The following is an 18,302-nucleotide window of genomic DNA, read 5'->3' as shown; positions in this document are numbered from 1 at the left end:
AGGTTTTTTTTTTTCATTGAGCTGTTTTCTTTCTGTAATTTAAGTAAAAGCAGGAAATATACAAAAAAAATGTTTTTTACATGAACATGCAAATAAATAGTTGATTAGGTTGTTAAGGTTTGGATACATTTTATTATAGAATGGACTGCCTTGAAAAAAAATTAAAATATATTATAATTTGAATAGACTTTGCAGGGAGGCTCTATATTCTGTTATTCAGACAAATTCAATTTGAAAGGAAATCTGATTGTGTGTGTTCAGCATAGTCATAATAGTAAAAATGGTTTCATTCAATTATAGGTCTTCTTTACCATATTAGCAGCTATAGCAGTGGACCAGAGCTATCAGTCTGAGAAATTCTAGTAATCCAACGTTGAGAAAAAAATGTGCAATTAGTTTAAACAATTTTTATGAGTCCTATATAGCAAAAGCTGTCAGAAGAACAAAAAAATCATGTCAACATAGACAAACAATATTTCAGACATTGCTATAAACTGCCATAACAAAGTGCCTACAGTATCTGGAAATCTACAAGGTAACCATGGGGCTCGAAACAATGCTACTAGGAAACAAAACAACACCCAAGTAGTAGAGTAGGTATGAAATTACTACTTTTACATCCCTGGCAGATATCCTATTCATGGTTGGTGTTGTAGCCTGCACAAAAAAAAATGTGCAAAAGATCATACAGAGACATATAAATTTGTTACAACACAAGCCTAGACAACAAGACGACAGAGTTTACAACCACTGGTTTGAAAAAAGCTGACAGAAAAGTCCCATTCAATTTCTATTGCCTAGATCTGAGTCATAGGACATGTATTCACACAAATTCCCTATACTCACACACATGGTAAGGGCACCAGCCCCCATCCTCTCTGGAAATGCCTGGAAAAACTGGTGTAGATGGGACGGTGACCACATTAGAGGGAAAACTGCATCACACAAATGTCCAGAATGTCCAGGAGCCTATAGATCTCATCTTCATTGTGCTAAGAGCAAATAATCCCTTTAAGTACAGACCTAGCAGAACGGTAATGCTAGCTTTCGACGTTGCTGTTTATCCCTGACTTTGAAAAATCCACATGGCTGGGAACGGCACTATCCAGAAGAAATCTGATCCCAAGGCTGCTATTGGTAAATGTAAAGGGGTCATGTGACAGGTGTTTTAACTCTTATTAGCAAGGGATGGAGACAATGGGCTCATGTGACGTGAATTAATGTCACACCCATAGCCTTCTTGTATTTACGCAGCAACCAGTATGGGAGAAGAATTTCCTATGTATTAGAGCACCTTATTTAATAAAAATGGCAAAAAAACAAATAGGCACAACAAAAAATAGAATATATTTGTATTTCAACAAAGTTAAAGTAAAATTCAAGTCTTTCTTTTTCCTGCACACATTATCAAATAACTCAAGACCCCCCCCCCAAAAAAAATAATCTCAATTATCAGAGTCCCACTAGTATAGAATTTAATATACAGTCCGAGAAGCAGAACCTTAGTTATGGACTCAATAAATATATTAGCAAATAATGTTTCAGAATATCAAACAAATTTAAAAAAATCAAAATAATCCCCAGATCACAGATCAAAATACTCACCGGCCTCTTTATTAAGTACACTTGTTCAATTGCTTGGTAACACAAATGATTGTTCAGCCAATCACATGGCTGCAACTCAATGCATTTAGGTATCTAGACATGGTGAAGACGACTTGCTGAAGTTCAAATCAAGCATCAGAATGAGGAAGAAAGGGAATTTAAGTGACTTTGAACATGGCATGGTTGATGGTGCCAGACGGGCTGGTCTCAGTATTACAAAAACTGCCGATCTACTGGGATTTTCATGCACAACCATCTCTAGGGTTTACAGAGAATGGTCCGTGATTTTTTTTTTGTATATTCTGAAACATTATTTGTTATTATAATTGCTGAGTCCATAATTCAGGTTCTGTTTCTTGATTTATATAAAAACTTTTTTTGTGAGTGGGGAAGAATTTTTATGGTACCCTGTGTCCCCGTTGGAGAGATCTCCCCGCAATTTCAGTCCCAGTGGTCACTGAAACAAACTGAAATGAAATTAAAATTGATGTGAAGCCAAAACGTTTTGTTGTAGATGGAGCAGGAAAGGTTAAAACCCCTATCTGTTTATCTTTTTCAGCCTGTGTCCCGCTTGGGAGATTTCCCTTCACTTCATGTCCTGAAGAACAACAATCCCTCAAGCCTTGCTGTTGTAACAACTCAAAATGTTTGGATTTTCTCTTTCCGTCTTGGTGACATTGGTCATCAGAACAAATAAAGGGATCAGTTTCTCCAGTGGGCATACAGGTAGCAATAAAAATGTGACAGACTATCTAATCCTTCCATACTTTATTAAAAGCTAAAAAAAATTGCCTTTATGTAATGCCGTTAAGCTTAGCCAGAGAGAGTGTGTTGTTTTATTTTTTTAGGCAGAGGGTAGCAGTCTGGGATGAGTCAGCCTGGGAGTGAGGTAGAGAGGTTGCCTCAGGACAGGCTAGGGAGGTCTGAAGGTCAGAACTTCTGGAGCCCTCCCACCTCTCCAGAAACCTGAGAGCTTTGGTATGGTGACCAAAGTAACCCTTAAGTATCACAGAGCCTGGGGGGAAGGGGGCAGTAGATGATGGATTGAGAGGCTGGAGTGTGGAGCCTGGGAGGGGGTCCAGGAAAGGAGCCTACCTACAGTCAGGTGCTGAAGAGGAGAATCTCCAGTATACCAACCTCTCCAAGGGAGGACATCCCGAGCAGCAGGGATGGAGCAAGCCCAGAGAAAGGCCTGTAGGCAGCCACCAACCTATTGAGCTATTAGCAGAGGACAGTGTGAGTACTCTAACACCCCCTGGGCCGGATAAGGGGAGAGGGCAGTTAGTTGGAAAACCAAACCAGCTTTTCATCTGGGGTTGCTGTGCTAAATTGTCAGTTTCTGGGCCCCCTTGCCCAAGGAATACCCTCAGTGCAGCTAGGTGAAGAGGAGGATTAATCTGGGGTCTGAGGAGGTACACCAGAGAGCTGAAATGCTCTTAAAGGAGAGTCTATTTTGTCCACGTCTGTACATAGTTGCTAAGGAGTTTGTCCTCAAGTTAGCAGTTTTCTTGGACATCCCATGTAAACCCTCAACCCTATCCAAGTTCTAAACCCCTTAATAAAATCACAAAACCAAGCTCAGGGACTGTTTACTGACTCTGAGTGCAAAGTGTGGAAGAAAATGCATGTTCCCTGGATGTGCAGAGCTTTAGGGGGACCCAAAACTCTGCGACTCCTAAGGGGGTAGTGCTACATTTACATACACTTTAAATATTTTATAATTGGACCCATTACAGTAGTAGAGTGGGAAATTACAGTGGCTAAATGGTACGCTGTTCTTCTGAACAATGTCTGGAACGACCCATTTTCCTCAGAATTTTAGAGTGAAATGCACTGTAACCAGCATGTACAACATTTGCTGCCTTCCTTCCTTAAATAAGGGCAATAAATGCAATGCAGTGTCTGGTGTGCAGTACAGTTTGGCGGGATCACTGCAGTGCTGTTGCCCCAATCCTGGCACATTGCACTGCTCACTTTTTTTTCTTTTTAAAACCTTAAAAAAAAATTCACAAATTCAGTTCAACTGGCTGCTGTGCAGTGCAAGGCAGTGGATTGCCTCACACTGTGCTGTGCTGAAAAAAGTATGGAACACAATAATTTTTTTCACTGCACACCACAGCAACAGACCTGGGTGACCTGGGTACACAGTGCAGTGGGACTGTGCTGGAATGGCAATACAAAAACTAGTTATATTCCACAAGCCAATATAATCTTACTTGAAAAACCTCCTTTCATTATGTAAGTGCTGCCTGTCTGCTAGTCACCTTTTTCCGCAACTTCCTGGATTTCCAGCATGTTTTGTGTCTTTTCCTTTGGTTTACTTCCCATTTCTAAGGACTGCATATCCCATGGTACCTTACTGCCTGTAAACAAGGACCACATATCCCATGGTACCTTACTGCCTATAAACAGGGTTTCCTTTACTGACTCCGCCTCCTGAAACTCCTTCTCTCAGCACCTCTGTACTTCAAGATTGTTCATTTTAATAAGACTAGGCTAAAATAATTGAAATATAATGTGGAACTAAATATATAATTTTAAATACAGGGTGTCCCAAAAGTCACCATACATACGGAAAATGTAAAATATTCTCTACTTGTTGGCCACCTCTTTCTATGTACACATGAAGTCCTCTCCCCCACTCATGGCAAACACATTCCAAGATGCCTGTCGTTATGCAACTAATTTCATTTTGAATGCGTTCTTTAAATGATCAATGTTTCTAATCTTTTCCTTGTACACCATTGCTTTTGAGTGGCCCCACGAGAAAAATGTGAGCGGGGAAAGATCAGGGGATCTCGCAGGCCATTTCACAGGACCTCGGCAACCAATCAACAAACGTGGAAGCTGTTGATCCAACCATAGCCATATGCTGATACCAGAATGAGGTGGTGCTCTGTCGTGTTGAAAATAGGATGGAAACTCTCCATCTTTGTTTAAGATAGACAGCATTATCTTGTCCTATACCATATTTAACCACTTGCCCTCCAGAAGACTTACCCCCCTTCCTGACCAGACCATTTTTTTTGTTACGGCACTATGCTATTCCAACTTGTAATTGCGTGTTCATGCAATGCTGTACTCAAACAAAATTTATGCCCTTTTTTCACATAAAAAGAGCTTTCTTTTGGTGGTATTTGATCACCTCTGGGTTCTTTATTTTTTGTGCTGTAAACAAAAAAAGACTGAAAATTTGGGAAAAAAAACCATATACGCATGTCTGTCATAAAAATATCAAATAAACTAAAATTTTGTCATAAATTTAGGCCAAAATGTATTTTGCTACATGTCTTTGGTAAAAAAAATCTCAATAACTGCATAGTAATTGGTTTGTGTGAAAGTTATAGCATCTACAAACTATGGGATAGATATTGGAATTTATGCTATGCGGAGCTGCTCTAGTTTAACTGGCAATTGCACGGTCATGCAATACTGTACATAAATTAAATTTATGTTATTTTTTTTCACACAAATAGAGGACCTTTTTTTTTTTGGTGATATAGTTAAAGTTATAGCATCTACAAATTATGGTATACTGGAATTTACACAGCTTTTACTTTCTGTCTATCACATTTTTTGAGGTGCTAAAATGCCAGGGCAGAACAAACACCCCAAAATTATTCCTTTTTTGGAAAGTAGACACCCTAGGCTATCTGCTAAGAGGTATGTTGAGTCCATGGAAGATTTATTTTTTTCCAAAGGTTTTTGGAAAATGACAAAATGTTTTCTTTTTTACACAACGCTCTCATTTAAATGGTATATTGCTCACATATATTTTGCTACTTCTCCTGACTATGGGGATACCACATGTGTAAGACTTTTTGGGAGCCTATCCATGTACAGGAGCCCAAAATCCAATTACTCCTTTGAAAGCCTGAAGGTGCGTAACTGCCTCATTTCACTTCCTCACTACCTATCACAGTTTTGGAGGCCCTGAAATGCCAGGATAGCACCAACCCCCCCCCCCCCAATGACCCCTTTTTGGAAAGTAGACACCCCAAGGAATTTGAAAAGAAGCATGGTATTTTTTTCTCACAAGGTTTTGCAAAGAAAAGAAAAATATGTTTCCATGTTTAACCCCCATACTCGGTAGAAGAGAATGTATTTTGGGGTGTAATTCCACATATACCCATGACGTATGTGGGCAATATATCATTTAAGTGATAACTTTGTGTAAAAAAAGAAAACTTTTTTTTTTGTCATTTTCCAAAAACTTGTGGTAAAAAAATTACCGTATTTTCCGGCGTATAAGACGACTGGGCGTATAAGACGACCCCTTACTTTTCCTGCTAAAATGTAGTGTTTGGGCTATACTCGCCGTATAAGACTACCCCTCTAGCAATGCACACCAGTGGGAGGAATAGTGCCTGCCCATCATTGGTGTCAGTGGGAGGAATAGTGTCCCATCATTGGTATTAGTGGGAGGAATAATGCCCCATCATTGGTGTCAGTGGGAGGAATAGTGCCCCATTGGTATCAGTGGGAGGAATAGTGCCCCATCATTGGTATTAGTGGGAGGAATAGTGCCCCATAATTTGGTGTCAGAGCGACGAATCGTGCCCCATCATTAGTGTCAGTGGGAGGAATAGCACCCCATCATTGGTGTCAGTGGGAGGAATAGCACCCCATCATTGGTGTCAGTGGGAGGAATAGCACCCCATCATTGGTGTCAGTGAGAGGAATCGTGCCCCATCATTGGTGTCAGTGGGAGGAATAGCACCCCATCATTGGTGTCAGTGGGAGGAATAGCACCCCATCATTGGTGTCAGTGAGAGGAATCGTGCCCCATCATTGGTATCAGTGGCAGGAATAGTGCCCCATCATTAGTATCAGTGGGGGGAATAGTGCCCCATCATTGGTGTCAGTGGGAGGAATAGTGCCCCATCATTAGTATCAGTGGGAGGAATAGTGCCCCATCTTTAATGTCAGTGGGGGGAATCATGCCCCATCATTGGTATCAGTGGCAGGAATAGTGCCCCATCATTGGTATCAGTGGGGGGAATAGTGCACCATCATTGGTATTAGTGGGAGGAATAGTGCCCCATCATTGGTATCAGTGGGAGGAATAGCGCCCCATCATTGGTATCTGTGGGAGGAATAGTGCCCCATCATTGGTATTAGTGGGAGGAATAGTGCCCCATCATTGGTATCAGTGGGAGGAATAGTGCCCCATCATTGGTGTCAGTGAGAGGAATAGTGCCCCATCATTGGTGTCAGTGGGAGGAATAGTGTCCCAACATTGGTGTCAGTGGGAGGAATAGTGTCCCATCATTGGTGTCAGTGGGGGGTGGAATAGTGCCCCATCATTGGTGTCAGTGGGGGGTGGAATAGTGCCCCATCATTTGTGTCAGTGGGGGGTGGAATAGTGCCCCATCGTTGGTGTCAGTGGGGGGGGGAAGAATAGTGCCCCATCGTTGGTGTCAGTAGGGGGGAGGAATAGTGCCCCATCGTTGGTGTCAGTGGGAGGAATAGTGCTCCATCATTGGTATCAGTGACACCAATGATGGGGCACTATTCCTCCCACTGACACCAATTACACTTGCTGACCCCTGTTATAGTATGGTGCTGCTGCAGCCAGCATATGTGGTTGCAGTAGCACCTCTACATGGCACACTTACCGGCCGCTCCTTCACTCGATTTTCGCAGGGCCGCTCGGCTCCGCCCCCTCGTCGGTGATTGGCCGCCTGTGTGCCTTTCCTGAGTTACAATTCTGGCGGCCAATCACCGGTGAGGAGGCAGAGCCGAGCAGCCGCGCGAACATCCAGTGGCCGAACAGAAGGAGCAGCCGCGCTTCCTGGACCGGACCATCGTGGGACTGGAGCCAGGTAAGAAACAGCAGCCCCTGCCCACCCCTGTACTTAGTGTCCCTTCCATTGGAAGGGGGGGGGCCGCGGCGGCACCGCGCCGCCCCCCTAAAAAGTGTCAGTATGCCCCCGACTTTTGAGAAGATTTTCAAGGGGTAAAAAGTTGTCTTATACGCCGGAAAATACGGTAGTTCTTCTATTGACTCAACAGCAAATAGTTTGGGGTGTCTGCTTTCCAAAAAGGGGTCATTTTTTGGGGGGGGGGCATTTTATGTCCAGCATTAGAAGTTTATGCCACATATCACTCACTCTTCTAACCACCAGAAGACCAAGCCTTTTCTGTTAAAAAAAATCAGTATTTTTTGCTGGAAATTACTTTGAACCCCCAAACATTATATAGATTTTTTTTTAAAGCAGACACCCTAATGAATAAAATGGTAGGTGTCACATAGTAATCGCGCAGTGATTTTTAAACGCAATTTTTTTTGAAAAAACAACAACTTTTTTTTACTTTTAATGCAGAAAAACACAATATATTGGCCAATTGGTTGGTAAAATATAAAAGATGATGGTATGTTGAGTAAATAGATACCAAACATGGCATGCTATAAAACTGTGTACGCCCCGTTCAATGGCAACAAACTGCATACATTTTTAATATCCATAGGCAACGCTTTGAGGGTCCTTTCACACGGGCGGTCCATTTTTTTTCATCAGTTCAGTCATGTTTTTGCAAAGAAAAAAATGGATCAGTTTACATCCATTTTTCATCATTTTTTTCATCAGTTTACATCAGTTTTTTTAATCTGTTTTCATCCGTTTACATCCATTTTTTGTCCGTTCCAGTTTTTTTTAATAGAATAATAGGGTTTTCTTCCGTTCAGAATAACAGATTGTGAAACAGGGTAGCTCGGCGAATGACCGCCAGCCAGTTTGGTAAAAGCAAAAACAGTTAATTTATTTGGTTCATGAAAAATAAAAGACAGCTAAGGCTCAGTTCACACTAGCTTTGTCAGCAGGCATCAGACAGGTGTTTGGGAATCGTTTTTAACGCTTCTCAAACGCCTATGAAAATTCTGCACATGGCAGCACACAGTGCTGTTCACACTGAAGCTTAGCGTTGCGGCAAAACTGATACCTCGTGTCGAGTCAGGAGGAGTTGAAGCCTCCCATTCAAGTCTATGGTGCCGCTCCGCAAACGCCTGGCAGGCGTTGCGAGGCGGTTGCAGAGCATTAATATCATTTAACTTCATTATAGGCATTTGTTGTGCGGTTTTAATGCTTGGCAAATGCCTATCAACCTCCTCAAAACCATGCATGGGGTGTTTGGGGAGCGTTTGAGGAGCGCTAGAAACGCTACCCAAATGCCTGTCTAACGCCTGTCAAACGCTACAGGGGCATTTGGCAAGAGTTAGAAATAAAGTCAAGTGTGAACGAGCCCTTCAGGAAAAGTCTATAAACAGTCCCAAAAGCTGCTTTCAGAAGCTAAAGCATAAGCTCACCACAATCTTCGGTCCCATACAGGGGGTTAGGCTCCTCCATGACAAACGTGCTAGGCAGGCCACATTGGGGGATCAACAGCCGTGTCTCAGTTTGTTGGAGAGCGTCCACTTGCCTCACAGCCTGTAAGTCTCTCTCTCTCTTTCCTTCTCTCTCTCTCTGCCTCTCCTGGGATTTAACCCCCTTGGGGCCAAAGTCCTGGAAGTCTCTACAATGGCCCCCCCCTAAAGAGACCAAACCGCAAATATCGGGGAAATGTATCTACCATCCAAGACAAACTCCCGGAGTCCTGTACAGGATGTTAATGGATATGGACATACCGCTAGACCATAGAAATACATGGGTGTCCATTTTTCATCCGTAAACGGACAAATGAAAAACGGACATACGGAATGCCAGCGTGAAAGAGGCCTAAAAGCCTTTAAAGGCTACAGTTTTTGATTTACATGGGAGAGCTAGTGTTAGAATTAACGATACCTCACATGTATGGTGCAACTGCTGTTTACATACCGACACAGGGTCAACGCTTGCGCACACAGTTGCAAGCGGGGGATGTAAATATCCCCTGTGACTGCAATAGGCATTGACAGGTATTCTTTTCTGAGAAATCCGGGGTCTGTTAGACTCTAGATATCTCCTCTGCTCTTACATCATCTGATCTCACCAAGATTGGTGTGATCAGATGCTTTCCCAATTTAATAATGGCGCTGTTTATATCCTGCGAAACTGAAGTGATGAAATGCTTGTAGCTTCTGATTTATTAAACTATAGAGATGATTGGCGCCATTCTGGTCTCCAATCAGCTCTATGGTCAGTTGGCAGAAACACCAGCTGCATTATAAGGTTCCCCCCATGGCACGGGACTGCCTGAGAAAGCTGTGGAAGGCAGTGGGGGTGGGATAAAGAAATCTCTACCAAAAATGTATTTTTAAATATATGCTGAAGCATAGGGGCCATCCACCCACTGGCCACCCCAGGCACCCATTCTTGGGCATATATGCTCTCTTTTTTTTATTATTATATATTTTATAAATTTTTTTTAGAAATACACCCCCTTTTCCCCCATTCCCCCCCCCTTAAAAAACCCATGTCCATTCCTGTCTTAACTTCTCTTTCCCTTCCTATATACAAACCTATTTCTATTTATCTTTAATTGTTTTAATTCTCCAACTCCATTACCAAATCACCCCTCATTTTAACATATTTTCCTGATGTTTTAACATTGTACCACCCGCTCCATTTTTCTCTAAATACTTCCACTTTATCTTCCTCAATATAATACAACTCCTCCATCTTATTAATATACTCAATTCTATCTATCTATCTATCTATCTATCTATCTATCTATCTATCTATCTATCTATCATATATGCTCTTTTTTTTAACTGCGGTTGAAAAATCTCATCCAACAGTGCTGCACACACTTCTGACAGCAACAGGGTCTTGCTCCCAGAATATACGTACAATGGATATAAAAAATCAACACACCCGTTAAAATGTCAGGTTTCTGTGATGTAAAAAAATGAGACAAAGATAAATTATTTCAGAACTTTTTCCACTTTTAATGTAACCTATAAACTGTACAACTCAGTTGAACAACAAACTGAAATCTTTTAGATGGAGGGAAGTAAAAATAAAAAACTAAAATAATATGCTTGTATAAGTGTGCACACCCTTAAACTACTGCTTTGTTGAAGCACCTTTTGATTTTATTCCAGCACTCAGTCTTTTTGGGTATGAGTCTATCAGCATGGCACATCTTGACTTGGCAATATTTGCCCACTCTTCCTTGCAAAAACACTCCAAATCTGTCAGATTGCAAGGCCATGGGCTCTGGCTAAGCCATTCCAAAACCTTAATCTTCTGGTGAATCCATTCCTTTGATGTGTCCTTTGGGTCGTTGTCATGCTGAAAGATGGAATTCCTCTTCATGTTCCGCTTTCTAGCAGAAGCCTCAAGGTTTTGTGCCAATATTGACTGGTATTTAGAACTATTCATAATTCCCTCTACCTTGACTAAGGCCCCAGTCCCAGCTGAAGAAAAACAGCCCCAAAGCATGATGCTGCCACCACCATGCTTCACTGTGGGTATGGTGTTCTATTGGTGATGTGCAGTGTTGTTTTTGCACCAAACATATCTTTTGAAATTATGGCCAAAAAGTTTAACCTTGGTTTCATCAGACCATAACACATTTTCCCACATGCTTTTTGGAGACTTCAGATGTGTTTTTGCAAAATTTAGCCGGGCTTGGATTTTTCTTTGTAAGAAAAGGCTTCCGTTTTGCCACTCTACCCCATAGTCCAGACATATGAAGAATACGGGAGATTGTTGTCACATGTACCACACAGCCAGTACTTGTCAGATATTCCTGCACTTCCTTTAATGTTGCTGTAGGCCTCTTGGCAGCCTCCCAGACCATTTTTTTTTCTTCTCCTTTCATCAATTTTGGAGGAACGTCCATTTCTTGGTAATGTCATTGTTGCGCCATATATTCTCCACTTGATGATGACTGTCTTCACTGTGTTCCATGGTATATCTAATGCCTTGGAAATTCTTTTGTACCCTTCTCCTGACTGATACCTTTTAACAATGAGATCCCTCTGATGCTTTGGAAGCTCTCTGCGGACCATGGCTTTTGCTGTAGGATGTGACTAAGAAAATGTCAGGAAAGACCTACGAGAACAGCTGAACTTTATTTGGGGTTAATCAGAGGCACTTTAAATGATGGCAGGTGTGTACTGACTCCTATATAACATGATTTTAAATGCTTAATTCTGAACACAGATACATCCCCAGTTATAAGAGTGTGTGCACACTTATGCAACCACATTATATTATTTACTCCCCCCCCAAAAGATTTCAGTTTGTTTTTCAATTGAGTTGTAAATGTAAACACAGGTGCAGGAAGATCTGTGAAATGGCAGAGATCAATCAGCAGATCCAGGCCGAACATCACTGGCCTGAATCTGCTGATTGATTGGTTGGACACCGAATCACTGCACCGCCACGTCGGCGGGCGCGCTCGGCGGGAGTTCAAATCACGTGTATATATACTTGATTTTGCCCAGGGACCCTGCCCTGTAGCAGTAATTCTGCTATAGGGCAGAGCTAAAGTGGTTAAATATAGAAAAAATATTTTAAAATACATAAAAAAAAAATTAAAATTATCAATTATAATGCGAGTTAATTTTTCCTGTTTATGGAGATTTTTGGGACACCATATATTTTTTATATGCTTTAAGAGACTCTGATGACTGGCGTTTATTCGTATTAGGTGGGTTTTGCATTATTGTACAAGTCTGTGAGAATTCAAAATCTCAGATGCAGGTCAAATGTACCTCTCCTTCAATTCTGAGCACTCTCAGAAGCATTTTAAAACGGATGTTACACTGATGCCATCAACACAAGCCCAAAGCCAGCCAACACAGGCAATAAGGCAAACATGTATTTATTAACCATAATAGGAAAATAAATAGGTTCACTTTAGGCTCTATGCAAATTTTAGTGCTGCACTGCATTAGCAATAATGTTAACGCATTAACAGGGGCGGACTGACATCTCATGGGGCCCCCGGGCAATAGGGGATCATGGGGCCCGTGTCCTTGCCCAAACTCAAAAAAGCCTATGAAAAAGGTACCAGGGGCATCTCATGGGGCCCCCTACTGACCCCGGGCCCTCTGGCAGTGCCCTAGTTTCCAAATGGTCAGTCCACCCCTGCGCATTAACATGTAATGCATTAAGGTAGGCATTGCTGTATGCTGCAATAACGTGTACGTTTTACCCCAACCCATAAGTGGAAATAGGCCCCCTAGTGGAGGCACTGTAGACAGTCAGTACTTATTTTTCATGTACTGTAAGTGTCTGCCCCCACATGACAGTGCTCAGGCTTGGCCGTAGGCTATTAGGCATCAAAAGCTGCATTGCTGGGAGGCAGGGGACTGTCATGTATTCCTCAATACCCAGAAGTATCAGCTAGTTCACTAGGCTCTGGAGGCAGATCAGGGTGGCAATGAAAGGTGTAAAGTCACCAGCAAAGCAGATATTACTTTGCCTAGTACTAGCAGCTTAACAATATTGGTTTGTTTGGGGGTTTTTTTGTCTATAAATTGTTGAAAAGTGACTAGCTGGATGGAAAATGCATTTTCAAATCCTTCTTCTTTATAAAGTAATATTCCTTGACATTACATCAATTAATAATTAAAGAGGAGCTTCAGCCAGGTTTCAAAAATGTAAAAGTCAGCAGCTACAAAACCTGAGGCTGCTGACTTTTAATAAACAGACACTCACTCCGTCCTCTCCCAAGCCTGTTCCTCACCGGTCTTCAGGTCCCCAGCACCAGCATGTTAACTGTGGGAAGCTAACTGTGAGTTCTTTGCGACTTTACAGCAGGCTCCTCACTGCGCAGGCACATCCAATATGGGCAAGCTGATATACTGACAGGTCTGTAGGAGCACTGCATGGCACCAGGGATCTTCTGATTGCTGGTGCTATGCTTTACAGGCTCCTTCAACCAAAAATAATATATGCACATTTTTTTTTACCTGCAAAAAAAGTACATTTATTATTTTTGGTCAAACGGTGAATTTACCCTTTAAGTGTGAACCCTGTCCCTTCAAGCAGTGGGGCAAGCGGGGTAAGGGATGGCATACCTCCTAACTTTCTGAAATGATAAAGAGAGTACCCTTTAGTGCGCAGTATGTAGGCAAAGGACATGTCTCTGCCATGGCCCTGTTTACAAAGACCACAAAGATCTATTATGAAGAAAATTATTGACTAAACCACACAAGTACTTTTTTACAACAAATTTTACTTTCTACTGGCTTTTAAAAAACAAACGCAGTAATATAGAGGTTGGATAAACATTTTAGTGTAGCATAACACTTTTGGTAGAAAAATAGTACTTTTTGTATAGATCAAAACAAAAAGAGGGACAACTGAGACAGGACGAGGGACAAAGCGATTTGGTCTCAAGAAAAGGACAGTCCTTCCCAATGATGGACAGTTGGGAGCTATAGATTATATAAATATAGTACTGCTGGAGGTCCCCAAGGGCACAGAGTAGAGCAGCCAGCATGTGGGACAGCATTTTGTGTTCTCTGTCTGGAAGCCTAGGACATCTTCATTTTAGCTTGCCCTTAGGGAACAGAAGACAATTTTTTTGCCATTTTGGGGGACTGTTAATATACCTTGGGAGAGATTTTGAGACTGTGGCGGGCCTCTGATTTTTTTTTCTCCCTTTCTACACCTGAACTGTTGGAATCTGTAAGGTATGTGCTGCCATCCACTGGGGTGGTTGGATTGTGCATGTTTACTAAATTGAGGCGTTTAACATAAAAGAGATTTAAGTCAACTACTTCCTACCTTTAGCCCGTATGGGGACATCTGCTGGAAAAGGCCCTATGCACTGGGATAACAGTGCTTGGCTAAGTCTGGAACAGGTACAAAAAGACTGTGAGGAGAAGCAGGCTGGGTTGCCTTGCAGACATCTCCTAACCTAAGTGATCAATCCTGAGGATCCCATACTGCTTGTATCCCACCGGATCAGAGAAATCACCTGATGACCAGGCAGAAATGGGTTAAAGAGTGGATGTTGACGAAAAGCTACATTTTTACAGAACCTCTTTTGGGGAAGGGTGCCAGCAGTGGGAAGGAAGGAGACTAAGTAAGGTATGAGGCTGTTTTTTTTGGATTGGGTAAAAATACACAGGCTATGAAAAATTACAGTATGTTGTGCAATATTAAACATTAGATTAAAAAGCATTATATTTTATTCTTATTTATAAAATATACAGATACTTTTTTTTAATAAACATAATTTTTATTGGAAAGTTTTTCAATAAGGCATTCGTATTACAGTCTTCACTCAAAAGAATAGGCAAGAAAAACATCAGGAGAAAGCAAGAGAAGCTAAGAACTTCAAGACCAGATGCAGGACCCACTGCAGGAGGATAGGTGAAAAAGGGGTCGTTATCTTCAAAGCAACTCTAAGAAATTTGATAACCAGGGGGTGTTCAGCCCAGCGCAATTCTGTGCAAGCTATCAAGGCAAATACTTGAATTTTCAGGGTCATACAGCTAAGGCCCTTGTCCAGAACCAACTGAAGAAACTAGGATATTGCTGCTTGTGCAACGACTCACACTGCAGTTTACACAAGCATTTACAGCAACAGTGTTTTTTATTTTGGGATATTGGTTTTTACCATAGCAAGCCAATTTTTTTTCTCCTACCAGTTCTGGTGAGAGAAAAAAAAATTGGTAGCCATTCAGGGAGGCCAAGGGGTCCACCTCCAGAGTTCCCCAGAGACTAAAAGATTCTACACAACTATCTGAGATTCAAAGTCCACTCATTGAAGAACCAGTTGCTCAAACTATTGGACATAGTAATCTCTGCTCCAGGGAGATAGAAAGCCATCAGATCCTGCAGGTGACTTTGAGCTCACTGTGATATAGGGGAACCAGAGAATACAGCATGTAGGTAAATGCAATACTCTTTATTTATCCAAAACGCTCCAAACTGTTTGGAAAAATAAATGAAAACAGCTTGCTTTTGCAAGGAAAAACGAAACAGAACAGTCCATACTGTTGGTACATACAAATAAGCTTCTGGCTCACTGTCATGACATACTTGTCCCACCACATGGTTTTTAAAGTTCCTGCCTACTCAGGGATCCAAAATTGTCACAGAAATGATACAAGAAATGTCACAAGAGCTCAGCAACTTTGTATCAGTCACAAGTTAGTCCACACGTCTCACACAGCTGTGCCATGCTCCACTCCACCTCAAAGACACCTGCTGACTGATTTCTGTGCCTTTTCAAGCCTGCCTGCGGATTGACACTTTTAGGGCCACAGCCCCATAGTCAGCATTTGAGGCTCTTTCCCACTCATATCTGTGCCTCTGAATTTTTGGATCCCATATTAGGACTAAACAATCTTTGGAAACTGTAAGTCAGTTTCTCCTTTCTTACCAGAACCCTCTCCCTGCATATGTGAGAATCCCTGAGTACTCCAAAACTGTATTCACATTGTCCCCCCTTAAAGGGGCCACAGCCTAAACCATGGGAATCCATATCTTCCGTCCAGGAGCCATCCCCAGCGTTTTCCCCTGCCTCATTGCAGAGGTGTGATTATACCCTACAAAAGGGCATCAGCTTTCTGGTATTGTTTCCAGGTCTGTATTCTACCACAAATTTGAACTCTTGTAATTTCAAGAGCCATGTGGTTACCCTAGCATTTGTTTCTCATCCAGGTCTGTGAGGCATGGCCCAGCTCCAGTAGAATCTTCCTGCCAAGGTGAAAAAAGCATAGGGTATCTAAAGCCCACTTAATAGGCAGGTGCTCTTGCTCCACTACAGCATAATTTCTCCTGTCGGCTGTCAACTTCCATCTAAAGACTATGGGGTGTTCCTCCCCATTGACCTCATGAGACAGAATGGCTCCTAAGGGTTTGCTGGAGACATCCCATTTAACAGTAAATTCTTTACAGACATCTGGAACAACCAGCACTGGATAGTGGCATAAGGCTGTTTTTAGTACCAGAAAAGCGTCTTTCACCTTGTCATTACACTTGGCCATGACTGACTTAATATCCTTTGTCAAGTCAGTTAGTGACACAATAGTGGCGAAGATGGGTACAAACCAATAGTAGTACCCAACTATGCTCAGGAATGCTCAAACCTGTTTCTTTGTGACAGAGTGGGGCAAAGCCTGAATAGTCCCTACCTTGTTCTACTGAGGTTTCACCAAACCCCTACCCACAATGTACCCCAGGTACCTGGTCTCTTCCATCACAAAGGCACACTTTTACACATTATTGGTAAACTCCTTCTTTAACCGTTTCAATACCGTGCAATTTTACACCTTCCTGCCCAGGCCATTTTTCAGGTTTCAGCGCTCTCACACTTTGAATGACAATTGCGCGGTCATACAACACTGTATCCAAACTAAAATTTTATCATTTTCTTCACACAACTAGAGCTTTCTTTTGGTGGTATTTAATCACCGCTGGGGTTTTTATTTTTTGCTAAATTAACAAAAAAAGACCAAAAATTTTGAAAAAAAAACACATTTTTCTTTGTTTCTGTTATAAAAGTTTACAAATAAATAATTGTTCTTCATAAATTTAGGCCGAGATGTATTCTGCTACATGTCTTTGGTGAAAATAACCCAAATTAGGATGTATTTTTTAGTTTGTAGGAAAGTTATAGAGTTCACAAACTATGGTATAGATCTGAATATTGATCAATCCTGAAGTACTGACAGCCAATCTAATTTCTTGAGGTCCAAGAATGTCAGAATAGTACAGATATCCCACAAATGACCCCTTTTTGCAGAGTAGACAGTCCGACGTACTTCATAAGAGGCATGGCGAGTTTTTGGAAGTTGTATTTTTATGTCATTTTTCAGAAAATGAAAAAACTTAAAAAAATGATTTTCACTATTTTTTTTTTTTACATACTGTCACCAGTGCAGTACAGCGTCATCATATAACTGGCATGGCGGTTAACAGGGACACTGACTGGTGACAGTATGAAAAAAAAAAAAATTTTTTTTTTTAATTTTTTTAAATTTTTTTATTATATTTAATTTTTTATTAAATATTTTTTTATTTTTTTTAAGATTTTTTTTTCATATTTTACTATGACCAAAGTAGTACAATGTTACCATAGTAACACTGTACTACTTTGGGGAAGTGATCAGTATTTTTTTTTTTTTTACACAATTTGCTTATAGCAAAGAATTACTTTGCTATAAGCAAGCATTTACCTGAATGAAATCGATTCATTTTTTTTTTTTTTTTTGTGCTTAGCTGTGATTTGGTCACAGCTAATCACATGACATGTGCATGTGATTAGCTGTGACCATTCACAGCTAGGCACTAGTATACAATGGATGGCATCATGAATGAAGCCATCAATTGTATACAACTGTCATGTGACCTGCTGTGATTGGTCACAGCAGGTCACATGGTACCTGCAACTGGAGCCGGTACTCGGATCTGTCATCGGCCGTGTCCGAGGTGCACGGCCCGTGACAGATCCCGCTGCTGCGCCGCTCTGCATTACCGCAAACGGCGCATGTGCGGGAGCACGCCAAATGGCGTGCACCCGGAATGAAGAGGCACATCTGAAGCCGCCAAACGGCCATTGGCCGGGCAGCTAATGGTTAAAAAATTCAGCACGGCCTGCACACTGGGAAGATGGAACTCCCTGTCTGTACTGAAGATAACAATGTCATCCAAATGCACTGAGGTGTATGCCCAATGAGGGTGTAGTGTATAGATGAATCAGAGTGACTTGCGAGCCACGGGTGTAATAATTACTAGAGGATCGCAAACATGAAACACATAACTAAAACTGTGTTGGAAATATCTACAAATATATGTTGCGCTCCT

The 18,302-nt window shown here is 41.6% G+C and overlaps 1 protein-coding gene across 1 annotated transcript in view; it reads left to right on the top strand.

The window, feature by feature from the left end:
• The window catches only part of NUP54 (nucleoporin 54), a 102,065-nt gene that overhangs the window by 35,839 nt on the left and 47,924 nt on the right, over positions 1–18,302 (top strand). Inside the window, exon 3 of the mRNA XM_089652315.1 lies at positions 2,165–2,331. Within this exon, the coding sequence (XP_089508441.1) occupies positions 2,250–2,331 (82 nt within the window). The 5' untranslated portion in view covers positions 2,165–2,249. The remainder of the gene's footprint in view (positions 1–2,164; positions 2,332–18,302) is intronic.

The sequence above is a fragment of the Staurois parvus genome, unplaced genomic scaffold, assembly GCF_062004578.1.
Source record: "Staurois parvus isolate SC_StPar_1 unplaced genomic scaffold, SC_StPar_1.0 ptg000679l, whole genome shotgun sequence".
In the NCBI taxonomy this organism is placed as follows: domain Eukaryota; kingdom Metazoa; phylum Chordata; class Amphibia; order Anura; family Ranidae; genus Staurois; species Staurois parvus.
Note: the sequence above shows the minus strand (reverse complement) of the source record. Positions and strands in the feature narration are given on the sequence as shown.